Source organism: Phaethon lepturus, unplaced genomic scaffold, assembly GCF_000687285.1.
Source record: "Phaethon lepturus isolate BGI_N335 unplaced genomic scaffold, ASM68728v1 scaffold6740, whole genome shotgun sequence".
NCBI lineage: Eukaryota > Metazoa > Chordata > Aves > Phaethontiformes > Phaethontidae > Phaethon > Phaethon lepturus.
This window is the reverse complement of record NW_010513940.1, coordinates 21,564-40,863: the sequence shown is the minus strand read 5'-3', so window position 1 is coordinate 40,863 and position 19,300 is coordinate 21,564. Positions and strand designations below refer to the sequence as shown.

Below are 19,300 nucleotides of genomic sequence, written 5' to 3'. Positions count from 1 at the left end.
CTGCTGCTAGCAACACCATGCTTATACCTCCTACCCATGATACAGTCAGTCTCCACAACTCTTCAAGTGGTGAATCCACATACTGCATGCCAGAAAATGTATCGTGTAGACCTCCAAATTCTGTGGAACTTATTTCTCCCGATGGAGACTATGATTATGACCAAGATGACTATGAAGATGGTGCTATTACTTCTGGTAGCAGCGTGACCTTCTCTAATTCACACAGTAGCCAGTGGTCACCGGACTACCGATGCTCAGTGGGGACATACAATAGCTCTGGAGCGTACCGATTTAGCTCTGAAGGAGCTCAGTCATCTGTAAGTATCATTGTTTTTATTATCAAATAATTGATATATGCTTTCTGACTATCTCTGCAGCTATAGAGTCACTGTAGCTGTTCCTATAAATGTCTCTGTTGTATAGTTTGGTTGCTTAGATTACATGTGGACATAGTTGTCTGTTGCCATCTAGATGCCACTGGGGTGAGTGCATTCGAGTTAGAGGCAGCTCAGATGCTGCTTGCAGTCCTAGGCTTATGCAAGGGTATGGTTCCATCTTGGTTTAATGCGGAACTGCACGTTATTTGGTGAGGAACTCTGTGCATGGCCTTGGATGCAATTCGTAAGTAGAATTCTCTGTGTGTGTTTCGAGGTGTGGGACCAGGTAGCATGGTGGGGAATTGGTTTCGGAAAAAAATTGGTTTCAGTTATGCGTGCAAGTTGCAACAGTATGGAATAAGCTGCCTGCAGAAGGTGTATTTTCAGATGACTTGGAAAGTAAATTTCACATGATGGCTAAAATTATTGAGGCAGATACTCATACTGAGGAGCTCTTTTTCAGTGCCCTTTACTGAGTATACTGTGGGCTTTAGTCCTTTTTTTGGAAGAAGATGATTTCCTCTACCACTTACAGAATACTTCTGTGAGGCTGTGTGACTGGGAAAGTGAAAAAGTATTTCAGCAACACTGGCTTATTTAGAAGGGAAATATTAACACTAAAATACCTATTACAGTTGAGGTTATGAAAACTGGTCAAAGAGCCATCATAGTCATTGGGATAAGTTGAGAGTTATTGCCTAAGCGGAAAACACTTTTAGCTGTCTCTGTTGAGGACTCCTTCCTGTTGCACAATTCTGGGTGCGTGTCAGATACAGAACAGAAATTCTGATTATTTTGGGTGAGGGTGAGGAAAGCCATCACCACAGCTTGTGGAATATGTTTCTTTTTCAAGATTTTTCTAAACTGTTACCCACAGCACTTCAGTGATGGAGAGAGAGGTAGCACAAGGTAGCATACCCTGGCCATGCTCTCACAAAGGGATAACTTTCCTGAGCAGTTACAAAGCTGTTTCATATATCTGTTACGTGACGTTAGAGCTAGTGTGTAATCAAACAGGACCACCTGCAGCTTAGTAGGGTGTACTCCTTCCTTTGTGACCTGGATGAAAAACAATGGGGAATCCTGTCCTTCTAATACAATACAAAATGTTTTAGCTGAAGACTTCTAAACCAGTTTCGTCTAAACTCTTTCCTGAGAGATCATTTCACCTTTATTAATTTCTTCCATAGTTTGAAGACAGTGAAGAAGATTTTGACTCCAGGTTTGATACAGATGATGAACTTTCGTACCGGAGGGATTCAGTCTATAGCTGTGTCAGCCTGCCCTACTTTCACAGCTTTCTGTACATGAAAGGTACTGGGTGAATCAGAATTTGCTAAATGTACAAAATAACCAGAAATGTTTATGACACCTTGCACTCCAATTCCTGTAGAGTTAGTAATTTTCTAATTTTTCAAAGAGTAATAGAGAAGTCTGGAGAGAGCTGCTCTCAAGTTGCTTTCAGTGGCTTACATCTGGCAGCATTTTTTCCATCTGCAAAGGAACATCAACATTCTGGGCTGCCTCTGTTTCATTTTACATCTTTGCTGGATGTAAACAATGAAATATCCAGTATAAATATAGCAAAATAACTCACAAGGTCAAATTGTACAAAATTTTGAGGAAAGCTGATTCCTTTTCCCAAAACCTTATAACAGAGATGGCATTCTACATTGCAGACCAGTTTTACTGACCTCAGTCGACTTTCATTTTGGATCTGAAAGACACAAAGGACATGTGTAGCAAAGGGGCATGAGAGACTCTGAAAGAACATATGTAGGAGTTCTCTGGTTCAGATTCTTGGTTTTACCTTCTGATGATTGATAGTAAATTATAATTAGGTGAATCCTTGTATGATACTCATCACGGTAGCATAACTTACTTTCCTGGAATAGGAATAGTGATGAATGTGCACACAGCTATGTTTGTGTGAAAAACAATGTACGCAGTCATCACTAGCATGGCCTTTACCTCCTGACATAGTTAGCAATAAGTTTTTGTGTAATGACAGGAGTATATTGGTTTGGTTAAGGTTTTTATGACCGTGATGTAACTACAGTGCAAGGTGTATTGTCTACCGTAACAAAACTCACAAGAAGTTTAGACAGTATCGCCGCACATTGGCATGACTGAGCTTGTGCTGCTGTATTTTGTACTGTAAGTATACCTCTTCCAGATTTTGTGGTTTTGAGTTGAATATCGTTACCTCCTAATAACCACAAGTATTTCAGAGAACTGGAGAGAGGAAAGAGTTTAACACTAAATTCTTCTTAGATTATCATTATGTTATGTTGAGAACAGTGTAGAAGATCTGATTCTCATATGCAATAAGACTTTTTCATGATTTATTATTTATATGTCATGTATAAGGATATATAGTTATATATCGGTTGCATATATGGTTTTTGTTATATAGGAATTTATTCTAATTTATAGTTTAAGGGTCTTCAGATTGCCAACAATATTGGTGGCCTTAAGGATATTCAGAAATGAGATCTTTGGTTTCGTGGCTTAAAGCAGAGACTTAGTTTAAGTATAGCATTGTTGGTCAGCATCTTCCAGCGTTGGTTTGGTCACGCCTTCTATTTTACAGTATAATTGTTTGTCTTAACTATTTATATACTTACATCTGTCTCTTGCCAGGTGGCTTAATAAACACATGGAAGCGACGCTGGTGTGTCCTGAAAGATGAGACCTTCCTGTGGTTTCGTTCCAAGCAGGAAGCACTTAAGCAGGGTTGGCTTCACAAAAAGGGAGGTGGATCATCTACACTTTCCAGAAGGAACTGGAAGAAACGATGGTTTGTTCTCAGGCAGTCCAGGTTGATGTACTTTGAAAATGACAGTGAAGAAAAGCTGAAGGGTGCCATTGATGTCCGAACAGCCAAGTAGGTTTATATGTGTTTATATGTTAGCCATAGTTCCTCCTAAATACTTCTTGGAGTTTAATCTGGGAAGATGTTGAGTACCCTGCCTTCAAACTTTGTGGGTGCAGGCATGAGAGCATGTGTGATGAAGTTAATGAAAGCAAGTGTTGTCCTTACTTGGCTTTCTCTTAAGTCTACAGAGTACTCCAGAGCTAAGCCAGTGCCAAATACTCCAGAAAACTGCTGCTATAATGAACCCACCTATGCTTTCTCCCAGACTGGAGGCCCTACTTAGTCTGTAATGATTCCCAAGGCAATTTCGGGCATGTTGCCAAGTCCATAGCTGCAGGCAAACCTAGAATGGAGAGGGTGGACTGAATATATTTAAGTTAGCATGGGTCAATGCTGTATCTTCTGTATGCATTTACAGGGGTTTTTCTTCATGTTTGAAATAGTGGTCGTAGTGGTAGAAAAATATTTAAAATGTTTATATTCATTTAAAAAAATAGAATTCCTAAGCCTAACTTAATAACCTGTGTCCTGCTAACTAACGTTCCTTACGCCTTAAAATTCTATGCGTCCTGAAGCATGCATTAAAAAAGTTTTCAAAGGGATGGTATTTTTCCTTCTACACAATCAGTATGCTTAACGAACTTATGGGTTATCTAACTAATTGAAAAATTAGAGTGTGCTAACGTTGGTAGTCTCATTTCTGTATAAAAGCATACCTAAGCTTTCTTCTAAGGTAGAGAAAACCAGAAATGGCTGTAACACTTGACTCCACAGTGCTTCTCGTAATCTGCAACTATCCATTTTATTTTGTTAATTTAGCAGAGTACTTAAACTAAGTTGAAAACTTAGATAAATCTTTTCTTTGGAAGTCCTGGCTTGAGCCTGATTGCAAGCAGGACAAAGTAAATTGTTTCAGTGAGCATCCTGACTTGCTCTTGCAAAACTGATGGGCTGCTGGCTGTCAAGTAACTCTCTGAATAGAGACTCAAATTCCTAACACATTTTTTTTGTTGCAACTGAATTTGACTGTCTTATGTACCATAGTATTTGTTTAGCATATTTTTCTAATATGTTTAAACCTTCTTTTTTTGTTGTCACCACATTGTTTCATTGACAGTGCCCTATAGAAGTACTTTGCTGAACATACCTTTAAAATTGTGAGGTAAAGGTTGTTGAACCTCACTTGGACTGTAGGTGCAATCAATGACTAGTAGTGTATAAAATAGCTGAAAGAAAGGGTACTTGTATTTAAAGAGCCACATGTCATGCGAAATAAGCAATAGCTTTTCTAGGTAACTTTAATATTCACTGACTACATTCCTAACATACCGTGCAACTTAATATATTTCAGCACTCCACATTAGGGACCCAGTTCACATTAAATAAATCCTAGGCTGATTCACTTAAATACAGAACAGGGAGGTGTTCTGTTGGACACTCTTGTTGGGAGGGAAGGAAACCAAATTAAAGAAAACAGTACAGAATTATAGCTTTTTGTTTTAATAGTAGATAAATTGTCCTCATGAGTCTGATAAGCAGAGCTCGCATATATTGCTTATAAGATAGAGATGTATGAGAATAGTATAGCTGATGAGGAAGTATGGCTTGTTGAGGAAATAATAAGCTTCAGACAAATAGAGTAAAACAGCAAAAAGGAAATCAAGTTTATTTCTTAAGCTTCGGGAAAACCTGATGTAATACTTAAATTACCCCCTAAAACTCTTGTGCTTTGTGGTTCATGATTGTTTAATATATCAATAGTTAGATGTCCAAACTACAAATTAGAAAGATGTAACTTTTCATCAGCAGATGAGTGCCCAGCTTTTTCTGGAAGTCATCTTCGGAATAATGTCTATGCTGACTCATAACCACACAGAATCACTAATCCAGGTTTTGTTTGCTTTTTGGTTTTAATCTTCAAGAGCTTTCTTTTTACCACTCTAAAAATTAACTTGGGTATGCAATCAGTCAGAAATATATCCTTTTCTCAACTCAGTTATCCTCACATCTCTTGAGGTTTGATAATGCTTTTTCTTTAGTTCTTCTTAAAACAGTAACAGAATAGTCAACTTGGTATAGTCACATTCATAGTAGTTTGAATAGTTGTACCATATAGGCAGGAAACACAACTGTACTTCGGTGAATTAACACTGTCTGATAAATCACATTGTGAGTTGTCTTGCAAATGAACCTGATTAAGGCTGACTGCTGTTATTTTAAGTATCAGTAGTTTGTGAGCCTCTCAGCAGACCGGAATTTTCAAAATGTTGACAATCTCTAATGCTCAATTTTGGTATTTTCTTCTTTTCAGAGAGATTGTTGATAATACAGGCAAAGAAAATGGTATTGATCTAATAATGGGTGATAGGACCTACCACTTAATTGCTGAGTCTCCTGAGGATGCAAGGTATGAAAATCATCAGGCCGTTTTCTTTTCCTTTTTTTTTTTCCTTTTTGACTTCTATGCCATTCTGACTTGTGCTTGTCATTAATTTGTTTGCCCACTGTCACAAAACATTCAAGCTATGTTAAACACATTGCATTTAATACTTTTTTGAAAGGCCTGCTGAGAAGATCTTGTGGCAGAACATTACTGGGAAGAGTCAGACTGCCAATGAAAATTTGCCTAGAACTTGTATGTTACCCATTTATTACTAGCAACTTTTTGAAATACAGTATGTCTGTAGAGAGACAGTCATCAGCCATTGATGCTCGTCTTGTGCTTTACCCTGCTGTGTTTAGCTGCATAGATTAAATCAATATTTAAAACCCTGTAATCTGCCTGAAATACTATTCTTTAGGGTTGGGATCTGTTTGCCAAAGCAGAGCCTAAATTTTTTTCAGATGAAAGTTGTAATGTGGTCATTGGGTCTTAGGGTGAAAGCATGTTCATGAATAAGAAGAGTGTGCAGAGTGTTTCCCATTCTGCTGATTTAAAAAGGGTCTTGCTTTTGTTGCTAAAGGATCTGTGTCAAACTGTAGGGGAGGCTGGTAGGTGAGGAGCAAGCCTGACTTGTCAGATCAGCTGTAGTGCATCTTTTTAAAAAAAAAATAAAAATTCCCCACACTACAGTTCATGCAAGATAATAATATGCTTGCCCATAAAAATTAAGCATTTAAATGAAGTGAACTTTGTAATCAAAGCTTATTACCCACCGCCTTGCTGCCCCAAGGCCAGAATACAGGATGCCTCTGTCAACAGCACTTGAGCTAGTTTTGCTCTGAAGCCTTGAAAGTTGCTTTGTATTGTATTCTTTTTAAAGGCATAATCCCTTTCTATATCACAGGACCCTGAGTATAAATTTAGCAATGTTTACAACGCAGAATCATTCTTCGTTTTTCAGGCATCCTTAAAATTACACTTGAAGTAACTGTGAGCTTTCCAGTACTCATTGTTAAGATTCTTGTGTGATGTGAGTACATTTTAAAATGAAGACTTAGCTAAAGTCTCTCTATTAGACTTGTGTACACGCCCTGGGGAACAATAAGAAATTGTCAGCATAAAGACTTGTCTGTTGTCATTTTTGTTAAACATGGAGGATGAGGCAATATACGCTATTATTGTGTGTAGTACAGTAACACACCATCCAGATTACCATCGAGATTTTTACCAGTGCATTTCATGATTCTTTTTTCTCAGTCCTCCCAGAAAACTTCAGTGAGGGAGATGTATAAGGATTTGCAGATGGACTAAAGTCAAAGCCTCGTTAATGTTTGGCATTGTTAAAAGTGAAGTATAGAATTTACTGGACTGTGTTGGTTCTGGATCTGCTATTGAAAAAAATATTCTGTATGTGGGCTGGGTCATGATCTGAGGTTGCGCTTTGTTCAAATGATGGGGAAAAGCAAGAGAAACCTGACACCCCCAAAAGAAGAATTACTGTATTGATCACGGAAGTGTATTTGAGAAAAGAAATAATGCTTCAGTGGGCAGCCATTACTGAGGGTTTACTCCTTTCAAACCCCTAGTCTGTCTTTTGCCCTATTCCTGGGTTCTAGGACTCAGCTGAAAACCAAGAGGGAAGAAAACAAAAGGAGAGTAAAGTCTGCCTTTGTCTTTTGCAAAGTGCCATGATTAATTTCTTTTTCATTGTTTACACAATGATTACATGAAATTCTGAAAACTCTGAATTGTTCTTTAAAATCCAATAATAAATTACTACTAATTGTGCATATAGTGCTATGAAGTCCTTTTTTTGTTTTTAAATAGAAGATTGGCAGTTAAATACATTTGCAATTCCTGAGCCCAAAAAGGGAACCTGAATTTAATTTGTGGGAATCTTGGTAGATGAGGTTTAGTTTTCTTGAGCTGGTGGTTTCTTCTCTTTAGATGAGCCTTCCCTCGTTTTGAGGGGTTTTCCGTGACCTTGTCTTACATCCAGTGAAGTAAGTGTTAAGTACAGCCTCTCTCTGGGTATCTCTGAGTCTTAACAAAAGAATCAGAACTAAATAGGTTCCATCTTCTTTATTGTCAGGCACTCTAAATCTTCGGTTTTCTTCATGCCTTGCATTGTTTCTAATAAAAGCATAAGCTGTTCGAAGGGCTTTAGGATACAGCAGCAATGGTACTGTTTGAGAGACTACACAGGTTTTCTCAAGCTATTTTGGCAGTTTGGTTTCCAGATATCTACGTTCTGGGGAACAGTTGGCTTCTGAATGCTGGAGTTAAGGAGGCAGCACTTCATAAGCATAAATTCTGTAACTATAAGCAACTGTAGAAAAGATAGCTTTATATTTAAACCCAGCAGTTTTGCATTTGTTTCCTCACCCTGGTGGTGGTGGAGAAGCCTCTGCAGAAAAGTGAGTCGTCAGTTTTAAAGGCTGGGCTTTTGAGCCCTTTGAAAACTTGGCCTCAGGTGGTTTTCATTAGAATGGCAAATTCATATCTCAAAGAATGGTATTCAGGAACCTGCCGAACAGGCCAAGCTCTGCCCTCAGATTTCAGTGGGATTGCTTAGAGCAGTTGAACTTTAGCATATGCAAGTGCCAGGAGGGTAGAGATTTCCCAGAAGCAGAAGGTGTGTTTGGAATTAAATCCTTCTGCAATTGCCGCTCAGCACTAGGGGCCGAAGTACTGGAAACCTCTCTGCCAGTTTTCCTGTTGTGGATATATACAGGGCCACCAGAGTGGCACAGATTGGCTCTGGTTCAACTTCACCAGTCTTTCCAGCAGCTGGATTTTCCAGTGCTCCATGGGGAACAAAAAACATAGAGGTATTTGCTTGGGGTTTTCATTCTTTTTCCCCCTCTCAGTTGTGCTTCTACAGCAGACTTGGATGGACTTGAGTGGTCTTTGCAGAGTGTCATTGTAAGAAATTATTGCCAGTCATTCTATCAGTGCAGCAGAATTTATAATCTGAAGGTTGGGTTTCCCATTAAAGACTTTGTGTGTAGTTAGTAATGTATGGCTTTTTTCCGGACGAAATATGTGGAATGTGTTAAAAGATACTTCAGTGTGCTTACTGCCAGGTTTCCAGAGATGCCACTTTTTGTACAAGGTATTTGTCTGCAGGAAGAAGATGACATGAGCTTGGATGGGAGATCTGGAGGGGCTTGCTAGTACCCAGTATTACTTGAACTGACATAAAGCCTTGCTACTTTTATGCATGTTGACAAAAGGAATCTTAAGCAATTTCCAAAACCTGCAGAACCTGCTAGATCTCTGCAGACCAAAGGTGACAGAAGGCTTGTGCAGAAGCAGCCTTTTACTTACACTGCTGCCTTTCTCTCCACAGCCAGTGGTTTAGTGTACTGAGTCAAGTCCATGGGTCCACAGAGCAAGAGATCCGAGAGATGCATGATGAGCAGGCAAACCCACAGAATGCTGTGGTAAGTCTAAATCTGAAGAACTTTACAAAGCAAATATTTTTAGAAAACAAGGGGCACTGTGGTGGCCACAGCTTGAGAGTCACAACCTAGGTTTCCTTAAATGCAGTGGTAGCCGTGACACTGGCTAGAGGCTCCATGTCCTTGACCCTGTAGCTATACAAGAGGGAGTCTGACTTCTGATTCCTCCCCATCATTCGCCTTGATGAAAAAATTAGTGTTGTTTTTGGGGGTGGTTTTTTCTGGTCCAGTTCCCTATCACACCACAGTGTACGCTTGAGTTTGAAGTTTTGCAAAGATGCAGTTCATCAGTAAATTAAAAACCCAAGAGTTGAAAATTTGAGATTTCTCTGGTCATGTGTTTATCATTCTGTACAACATACACTGGGAATAAATGGGATAAATTTGGAACCTAATGTCAAGCAAAGGGCAATAAAAACTTCTCCTGAATGTCTTCAGAAGTTTGTTCTGAGAGGATGCCGTTGATATTGGGATGGCACTTTCAGGTGAAAAATTCAAGCAGGTTTGGAAGCATAGAAAAATAAGAGCATTTTTTGAGCTGCCTACAGCTTAACTAGATGTAATATTTTACTGGGTCGTTTATCTGAGTCTCTTAGCTTTCCCCTCAGCAGTTTTACTGGTTAAGAGAAACTGATGCCCAAATCTGCAGTTCATTTTGCTTGATCTAAGCTGCTGCTCCTTTCACCTGTCTCTGAGAAGAGTACTGTGAGTAATGTAATAGTAAATGTCTTCCTCCTTTTCTGGTTGGATATTTGTTTGTAGGGTACACTCGATGTAGGACTAATTGATTCTGTCTGTGCTGCTGACAGTCCAGATAGGTAAGTCAGAACCATGCCTGGTGACTTCCTTTCTTTTTCTTCTTTCTCTAGCCCAAATCAGATGCTTTATACTTTAGTCTCTATATTCTACTGACCAACCATGCATTTAAGCCATTCATTATTGCCTGCCTTAGCATAGTACTAAACACTACTTGTTAAAACATGGAATAGGAACGGTGGTGGTTTTTGGGGGGGCTTCACTAACTTCCCTGACACTGCTTCATACATGAACTGTTCACCTACTAAAGTGATCCAAAAGTAGAAGATTAAATATTTCTTTCATTTATACAAGTAATGCTTCTGAAAAAGAGCAGCTTATTTTTGAGTTCTTTAGCAATATAGTAGGCAGAAAAAATCATTTTAACATTCTTCTGTTCAGCTTCTCATGCAAGAATGTTGTATTCTACAGGGATGAAAATTATTTCCCAGAATAAAAATGTCTTGCAACAAAGAAGACAATGTAGCATAAAAAATAACCGTCAGGATATTCTTAGTTCTTGAACGAGTAACAGTGTTTTGGGGGATAAAACGTAATCTGTGTTCAGGCTATGATGCTGGTTATAAGATTACTGTCTGTGAGGTATTAGTTGTACTTTAGGAGTTCATTCCAGTCTCCTCATTGCACAAGCGTGAAACAGCTGGGTTTAAGTTACTCGTTTGTCCTTGGCCTGCCAAGACCCTGATACCACAAGTTGCAGTGTCTATAAGCCCAGGTTTCCTAAACAGTACAACACAAATGTCCAGAGCTTTCAAAAATTTAAGTTAGAAAGCATTTCTCCTGTAGGCACACAGATTTTTTTTCTCCTTGTTTTATTTTTTTTAGTTCTCTGATCTAAATCAGTGATGGAAGGTTTTTCAATTAGGAAATGAATTTGACTAATAGAGGCAATTATTTTTATCTTGACGCATATGAACTATACTATTGCAAGCTCAAAAGAGAGAAGCTGAGCAGAGAGCCCTTCAAATCAATATTCAGCAAGAATCCCAAGAACGGGGCTTCTGTTATTTTCCTGAACTGGGGAGCGGGGCCTGGAAGGTTGGCTTAGCTTCACCTACTGTAGTTTATCCCTTAGCACTCTCCTTTTTCAGTTCTCTTGCTACAGCTCATCTGTAGCTCTTGTCCTGTATATCACATTATCCAGCTTTCTAGAGTGTGCTACATGAACCTCAATCTAAAGCTGCCTCCTCTTCAGACACTTTAAAACGTGGTCAACAAAATTCTTCAGTTCACATGCCCACTTGTTTCCTCATCCACTGCTCCTCCTGAATAATGTAGCACCCCAGTGAGTGTGACCAAAATGCTGAATTCTCATCACTCCCTTACTCCCTTCCATGGCACTGGTAAGTGCTACCAGTAGATAACTCTCAGATAACTTTTAAGATAACTTACACACTTCTCCTGTTACTTGATTTACTGTACCCTCCCTTCACACAGTTTTTCTAGTTTTTCCTCCTAATAATTTTCTTTACTTTTTTCTTTATCCTGGCATCTATCTAGCTTTTATGTGGCACACACTGTGTTTGGAGAATGGTATCATATTTGGGTGAACCTTTCCATCCCCGTAAACAATTTTTTCATTGGTTCTGACTTCCACCCAGTTACCTTCTCACAAGAACCGTACAAGGAAGGCCCGTGAGCTGCTCCCGCATGGGCTGGCCCAGACTGCATTGTTCCCATTTTCTACATCTGATACAGTTCTGAAAACCTGTGTGTGTTCCAGGATGAAAAACAAGTGTTGTAGGCTGTAGAACCTGCCTCTAATCCAGAGAGCCATCAGCACAGTTCACTTGGGCTAGTTCTTCATGCTTCAGTGAGTCCTGGTGTAGGATTGGGTAAAAGCCAGACTCTCATTAAAAATACATTGTACTCTCTGCGAACTGGGTTGCACTGCATTAAAAATAAAAGAATCTGTGTTCACATGCTGCTTTACTATAGACCTTTGTAAATCATAGCTGGTTTTAGCTAATGTAGCTACTGAAGCAGACACTCTAAATAGAACTGACCCTGAAATAGAGTTTTGATTCACAGCCAAAACTGATTAAAGATTGGAGGTTTTTCTCACCACAGATTTATTTTGAGATATTACAAGTTGCAATTTAAGGTAAACTTTCCCACCATTCAGAGCTGTAGCATTTTGGTGTGAATCTAACATAATTGAGTCATTTCAGATGCTTAATTTTTTGGAGGTGTAGTGGTGTTGAAATAAATGCTTTAGAGGTGAACAGTATTTCTCTGAATAGAAAATGCAAACAGTGGATAGTGTTTATGGTTATGGCGAGTGAGGTAAACAGTACGTATGTTGGTTGTAAAGGCTTTTCCAATCTTCATTTATTTTCGTAGACCCAATTCATTTGTGATCATCACAGCTAATCGTGTTCTTCACTGTAATGCTGACACCCCTGAAGAGATGCATCACTGGATAACACTGCTGCAAAGGTCGAAGGGGGACACTAGAGTGGAGGGACAGGAATTCATTGTGAGGGGTAAGAACTGAGTGGGGCAGTTACAAAGTAATTAACATCCATTCAGCTTCAAAGAGGTTATTCCTACAGTACAATCTGGGTAGTATGTGAGCATTGCATGGCAGTATTGGAGCCTCACCTTTATACAGTGGAGTTTACTCACAAATTAATACAGCTGAAATTATACTCCTACTGTGCCATGTAAGAAAACACTGTAATCATGACAAAAGTGTTAATTGTAAATTGACAAAAGAATTTTTCTAGGTAAACATCAAAGTAGAAAAGTTTTTATATGGATTTTATCTAATATCTTCATCATTTCATAGTTTGAGAATTTTACTTAGAAGTGTTTAATATGTGGGCTAAACACTTCAGATCATATTTTTATTGTTGTTAAAAATATACAGTTAACTTTTAGCAACTTAATTTTGTCCAACTCTTTAAAAAAAAAAAAAAGTATGATTCAAATTGTGTCTTTAACAGGATGGCTACACAAGGAAGTAAAAAACAACCCAAAGATGTCTTCCTTAAAACTAAAGAAGCGTTGGTTTGTTTTGACACACAATTCTTTGGACTACTACAAGAGTTCAGAGAAAAATGCTTTGAAATTGGGTACACTGGTCCTGAACAGCCTCTGCTCAGTGGTCCCACCTGATGAAAAAATCTTCAAAGAGACAGGTAATTCATAGAATCACAGAATCATTAAGGTTGGAAAAGACCTTTAAGATCATCAAGTCCAACCATCAACCCAACACCACCATGCCCACTAAACCATGTCCTGAAGTGCACATCTGCACGTTTTTTGAACACTTCCAGTGATGGCAACTCCACCACCTGCCTGGGCAGCCTGTTCTAAATTGTTTCCAATGTGTTCCAATTGTTTGCTCTTGTTCGAATATGCTTTCAGTTGCCTTCTGTCCTGCCTACCTAGTAATGCAATGAACAGTGCATAAGAATATTTTAAATGGATTATTACAGTTGCAGTTTAATGAACAAATCAGGTTCCTAAGTCGCTGAGGTGTTTCAGAGGGAATTACTGGTCAAAAAACAGAGGTAATAATGTATACAGGAGTAAAATTTGTTCCCACCAGCATTCAAGTTATCCTAGACCAACACTACTGCTAAGTTAGTGTGAACACGTAACACTTGCACATCAAAGACCTGGGGAAAGACATACAGGTAAGCACTCTCCTCATACGTTATTTTATGTGCTGAGGAACTATGAGGACTAATACTGGTGGAGCAAGCATAGGGAGATCTAAGTAAGAATCCAGCTTATGCTAACCCACATACTACATCTGAGTCAGCTCCCCTGTGCATTTTCAAAAGTGGTTTTCAACTTGGAAGTGGCTGTTTGCAAATGAGAAGCAACTGTTGACAGTGCTGTATAATCTCACTGAGGTCACTGACACTTCAAAGAGGCTTTCGCTAGTGAAAGATGAAATAGATATTCTTTAATTGAATCAGCTTCATAAAAAAGCCTGTACAATGATGCAGAGAGAGAATTTGAACTGAAATACTCTTCCTGTCACAGCTGCCACTTCACTGGTATGAAATTAATGACTTTTTTACAGAAGAGGTAGTTCATGCTTTATACCTGTTTGTACGTCTGCTGCAGGTGATGAAAGACTCTCGCATCCCAAGCAAGGTGCTCTTGGGTTTTTCCTGTTACAGCTAGGACTGGAGAAGCAGGGCCACAAGCCACTGGTGGCTAGCAGTTCCACAGTGTTGTCTTACCGTCACTTTTACTGAGATTCCAGCATAAAATGGGAGGCTGCATGGTGGTGGCTGTACTCTCGGATTATGCCTAAGCTTTTTCAAAGGAGAGGATCTCCTTTAACACCACAGTAGCTGTATTATGATACTTACTAGTCACGCAACTTCTTAGCTCCTGAAAAACCGCCAGCGTGATCCAGAATGCAGCACTCGGGGTCTGATGGGACTACAGCTGTTTTCAGATAGAAGTTGGGGCTTCTATGATCAGTAATTTTTACTGTTGTGCTAGGTTATTGGAATGTGACTGTGTACGGACGCAAACATTGTTACCGTCTTTATACAAAACTGCTTAACGAGGCAACCCGCTGGTCAAGTGCCATTCAGAATGTGATTGACACAAAAGCGCCAATTGATACTCCAACTCAGCAACTTATTCAGGATATTAAGGTAGGAGTAAGCAGGAGGGCATGGGGTGGGAAAGAACGGTTGCTTAAATATTTGAAATTGGTCTCTTTTTTTATGTTGGCTTTGCCATATGGGGTAATAAAGCAGAAAATGTGAGTTTTAATCACACATCAACATGCACTGAAATTGTGGAACCTGAATGATTTCGCTGACCTCATGAAGGAATTTCTATCTAAACAGAAAAAGAGCAAAGTATGAGGTGCAGCGTGGAGGGCAAGAGGGATAACCTTTTTTCAATGAAAACAGTAACAAGTTTTACTGGTTTGTGTAACTTGACAAGATGTTGCTGTACCAGGCAGTGCAGCGCAGTGTGCAGGTTCATGAGTTAGCAGAGCTGTTTGGCTGTGTCCAGAGTGAGCAGCACACCAGGATGTGCACTAGACAGATCTTGTGATTGTTTTTTTTTTTTTTATTATGGTTCATTTCTTGTTCTGTGATAGCACAGGCTAAGCATCTCAGGTCTCTGCGTGATGAGAAACATATTCAATGAATGCTTACTGCTTTATGGTCCTGTTGGAGACAATTGCATGTGTAACCAGAGAATGTATTTCTGGAGATTTTTGATAACTGTACCTTCAGGAGGGAGGATGATGATTCTCAGAAGAGACCAAAAAAATAGGCAGGGGGGAGAACTGCTACTAACCTTATCCCTTAAGAGGGTGCCACATGTCCTCTCTCATGGAAAAGAAGTATCAAGTCCTAAATTCAAAACTATGAACGCTATTCTTCAGAGCAGTAAACATATGTGGAAGTTGAGGATTGAGAGAAGACAGTGGTCACACACCTGTCAAAAGTGGCCTAAGAACAAGCAGTATTTGGACATCAGAGTGGGTGCTTCAGGTTTACAGTTTTTCTGGACTATTTTGTTATGGTAGCTCCTATACGTTCTAACTGAAAAGGCCAATTAGTTATGCTGGAGAAATATTTTTAAATAAAACTTGAATACAGATGTCTGAATTCCAGTTATGAAATACGAGAGTAAAAATGATTGCAAAGTAAAAACACTCTTCAAAAAACTTTATGAAACTTTACTTTTGTCTCCTGCAGCTCTGCTGTGGTTTGTTTTTTACTGCACAGATAAAGTAAGCTTATGCAAGGCCTGAGGTTAGCAGATGCTGAGCATTCATAGCCCGCAGACTGCCAGGGGAGCTGCAGTACCCACAACTGGATTTAGCACCAAATAGAGTCAGTAACACTGATGACTAATTTTTTCACAGACAACCTAAAGGCACAAAGTATTGCATTATTGTTAATGCTGGGCCCCAAATCCTCCTGTTTTCTTACCCTAATAGGAAAACTGCCTGAATGCTGATGTGGTTGAACAGATTTATAAGAGAAACCCTATTCTCCGTTACACTCATCATCCGTTGCACTCACCATTACTGCCGCTGCCGTATGGGGACATCAATCTAAACCGTAAGTTTTTTCAAAAATAGAAACACTTTTCCATATGAAAGACTAAACCAGAGGATGCACATTTTAAAGTCAATGGGCTATAGTGAAGTAATGGTAGGCAAAAATTATGTTTATAATACAAATAGACAAGTTTCCCTTTTCTCTTCTGGGAGGTAGGGAATAGCAGTTTGGGCTTGTGGTGCTTCTGCGTGTGCGTTACAGAAGGGAAGGTTGCTATTGCTGCTGTAATATGTTTGTTACCTTCAGCAACGCAGCTAAGACCACAGAGTTTGAAAAGCCTTGCACTGAAGTAAGCAACTAAACCCAACTCATTCAGTGTCCTTGAATCATATTCTTCTCAGATTGTTGTTGCTTCCTATCCCATGTGGGGAGCTGCAGCAGCCACAACTTCCAATTAACAAGTGTAAGTTTCATCAGTTGTGTTGGGAAGCATTATTTACGGGAAACAACATTTGAGTGGACATGTGTTTAAAAAGTAATGGTTCATTTATTCCTGAAACAGGGGTAATCATGTCTTTTAATATACTTGGCTGAATCACTTAGAAGTCTTATTTTGAATGGATGGTTCAGAGCTATTGATGGTTGTGAATTTGGCGTCCTTAAACGGATCTCTTTATCTTATTTTGCAACTGCATATTAAACAAGATATGACTCAGATCAGAAGTTTCATCCTTGGAAGGGCACAGCTGATTAAAAGTTAAGGTATTTCAGGTAGGACTTCCTGATAACCCAAGCGATACCCTTCTGCTCAAATGACATGGAGAAGGAAAATCTAGGATAAACCTTTCCCTTCTCTTCCCCTTCCTCCTCCTCCCAGTGGCAAGGCACAGTTCTGGCCTTAGAATCATAGAATCTTTGGGTTGGAAGGGACCTTTAAAGGTCATCTAGTCCAAGCCCCCTGCAGTGAGCAGGGACATGATCAACTCGATCAGAGCCCCATCCAACCTGACCTTGAATGCTTCCAGGGATGGGGCGTCTACCACCTCTCTGGGCAACCTGTGCTAGTGTTTCACCACCCTTATCGTGAAACATTTGTTCCTTAGATCTAGTAGAAGTCTACCTTTTAGTTTAAAACCATTACCCTGTGTCCTATCACAACAGGTCCTGCTAAAAAGTCTGTCCCCATCTTTCTTAATAAAGCCCCCTTTAAATACTGGAAGGCCACAGTTAGGTCTCCCTGGAGCATCCTCTTCTTCAGGCTGAACAACCCCAACTCTCTTGGCCTGTCCTCATAGGAGAGGTGTTCCAGCCCTCTGATCATTTTGGTGGCCCTCCTCTGGACCTGCTCCAACAGGTCCATGTCTTTCCTGTGCTTGGGACTCCAGAGCTGGATGCAGGACTCCGGGTAGGGTCTCACAAGAGCAGAGTAGGGGGGGCAGAATCACCTCCCTCAACCTGCTGGCCACACTGCTTTGGATGCAGCCCAGGATAGGGTTGGCCTTCTGGGCTGCAAGCCCACATTGCCAGCTCATGTCCAGCTTTTCATCCACCAGTGCCCCCAAGTCCTTCTCAGCAGGGCTGCTCTCAATCCCTTCATTCCCCAGTCTGTACTGATACCGGCGGGTGCCCCAACCCATGTGCAGGACCCTGCACTTGGCCTTGTTGAACCTCATGGTGTTCACATGGGCCCATTCCTCAAGCTCATCCACAGCCCTGGGGATGGCATCCCGTCCCTCAGGCATGTCAACCTCACTACTCAGTTTGATGTCATCTGCAAACTTGCTGAAGGTGCACTCGATCCCACTGTCTATGTCACTGATGAAGATATTAAAGAGTGCTGGTCCCAGTACAGACCCCTGAGGGACACCGCTTGTCACCGATTTCCATCTGGACATTGACCACTACCCTCTGGATGCGACCATCCAACCAATTCCTCATCCACTCAACAGTCCCAACCATCAAATCCATATCTCCCCAATTTAGAGAGAAGGATGTTGTGGGGGACCATGTCAAAGGCCTTACAGAAGTCCAGATAGACCACATCCACAGCTCTTCCCTTGTCCAGTGATGTGGTTGTCCCATGCAGGAGTGCAGCGTGGTTGCTCTTTATTCCCCATGGACAGGAACAGCTAGCTTCCTCTGAGGTAGAAGTCTTGCCAAAGTCTTTCTATACTCAATGTAGCTCCACAGATGAACTGATGCTTAGTTTTTGCTTTGATTTGCAGTTGAGTTCTAGTTATTTTCTGTATTAATGTCATGTCAGGTTTGAAACTTCCTAAGATACGTTTGTACTGGTTTGTGCTTTGATGGTTAGTAGGCCTAACTGATTCAGACATCAGAGCAATCTCTTCCATCTCTTGAACCCAAGAACTGCATGGTGCTTTTAAGTAGATTGTGGAAGTTCTTAACCCACGCTGAATAACCTGTAGTACAAAAAACAATCACCACCTTTTCCAGCACTCAAAAAGCAAGTTGCAGTTTCATGGCAATGATTTAGTTTAGTATTATTGTTTGGGTTTAATTGCAATGCTACTGCTGTAGACAAAAATGATGCCATGTACCTTTGTCACTTTCCATAATGCAGTCATGCTTTACCTCACTTATGATCTGATTAGATTTTTCACTTTCTTGTGACAGCAAAAAAACTGATAGACACTTCAGCAGTGTGGACTGCTCTGGAAGGAAGATTCTCTGATCAAGCAAGATATACATTTTAAGTTTTGTTGTCAGAAAACGTCAAAATGGGATTTCGTTAAATTCGGATCAAATCTCAATAGCAAAATAGCTCATAAAATGAGTTTGCCTCATACATTTGAAATGGAAAAGATCCATTCTAATGTCCTGCATAATAAGGGTCACAGAATTGCTTAAAGAGCAATTCCTGTGTTAAGCCTGAGTGCTTTCTCTTTCGTATCTCAATCTAAGCACCTTTTTCCCTATTTTTCTTTTGTAGTGCTGAAAGACAAAGGCTATACAACTCTGCAGGACGAAGCCATCAAGATATTTAATTCTTTACAGCAACTGGAGTCTATGTCTGATCCCATCCCTATAATCCAAGGTATCCTCCAAACAGGACATGATTTACGACCTCTTCGAGATGAGCTCTACTGCCAGCTCATCAAGCAGACCAACAAAGTGCCTAACCCTGGGAGCGTGGGCAACCTGTATAGCTGGCAAATACTCACCTGCATGAGTTGTACATTTCTGCCGAGTCGCAGCATCCTCAAATATCTTAAGTTCCATCTCAAAAGGTGAGAAGCTTTGAACTGCTAGAGCAAGAAAAGAAGTTTCTTCACTACCTGTTTTCTTCTCCGCAATTTGTAGCAGTGTTTAAACGTCCTGAAGTAAGATTTGAACATACATTCACTTAGTGAACTGGT

At 40.1% G+C, this 19,300-nt stretch overlaps 1 protein-coding gene across 1 annotated transcript in view; it reads left to right on the top strand.

The window, feature by feature from the left end:
• LOC104624106 (unconventional myosin-X-like) overlaps positions 1-19,300 on the top strand; it is a gene marked incomplete at its 5' end in the record, with an annotated part of 32,918 nt that overhangs the window by 6,315 nt on the left and 7,303 nt on the right. The window contains 11 exon segments of the mRNA XM_010291387.1: positions 1-317; positions 1,568-1,691; positions 3,021-3,264; positions 5,567-5,662; positions 8,991-9,084; positions 9,865-9,920; positions 12,262-12,404; positions 12,867-13,061; positions 14,389-14,546; positions 15,857-15,980; positions 18,874-19,171. The exon segment at positions 1-317 is cut by the window's left edge and continues 16 nt beyond it. Of these exon segments, the coding sequence (XP_010289689.1) occupies positions 1-317; positions 1,568-1,691; positions 3,021-3,264; positions 5,567-5,662; positions 8,991-9,084; positions 9,865-9,920; positions 12,262-12,404; positions 12,867-13,061; positions 14,389-14,546; positions 15,857-15,980; positions 18,874-19,171 (1,849 nt within the window).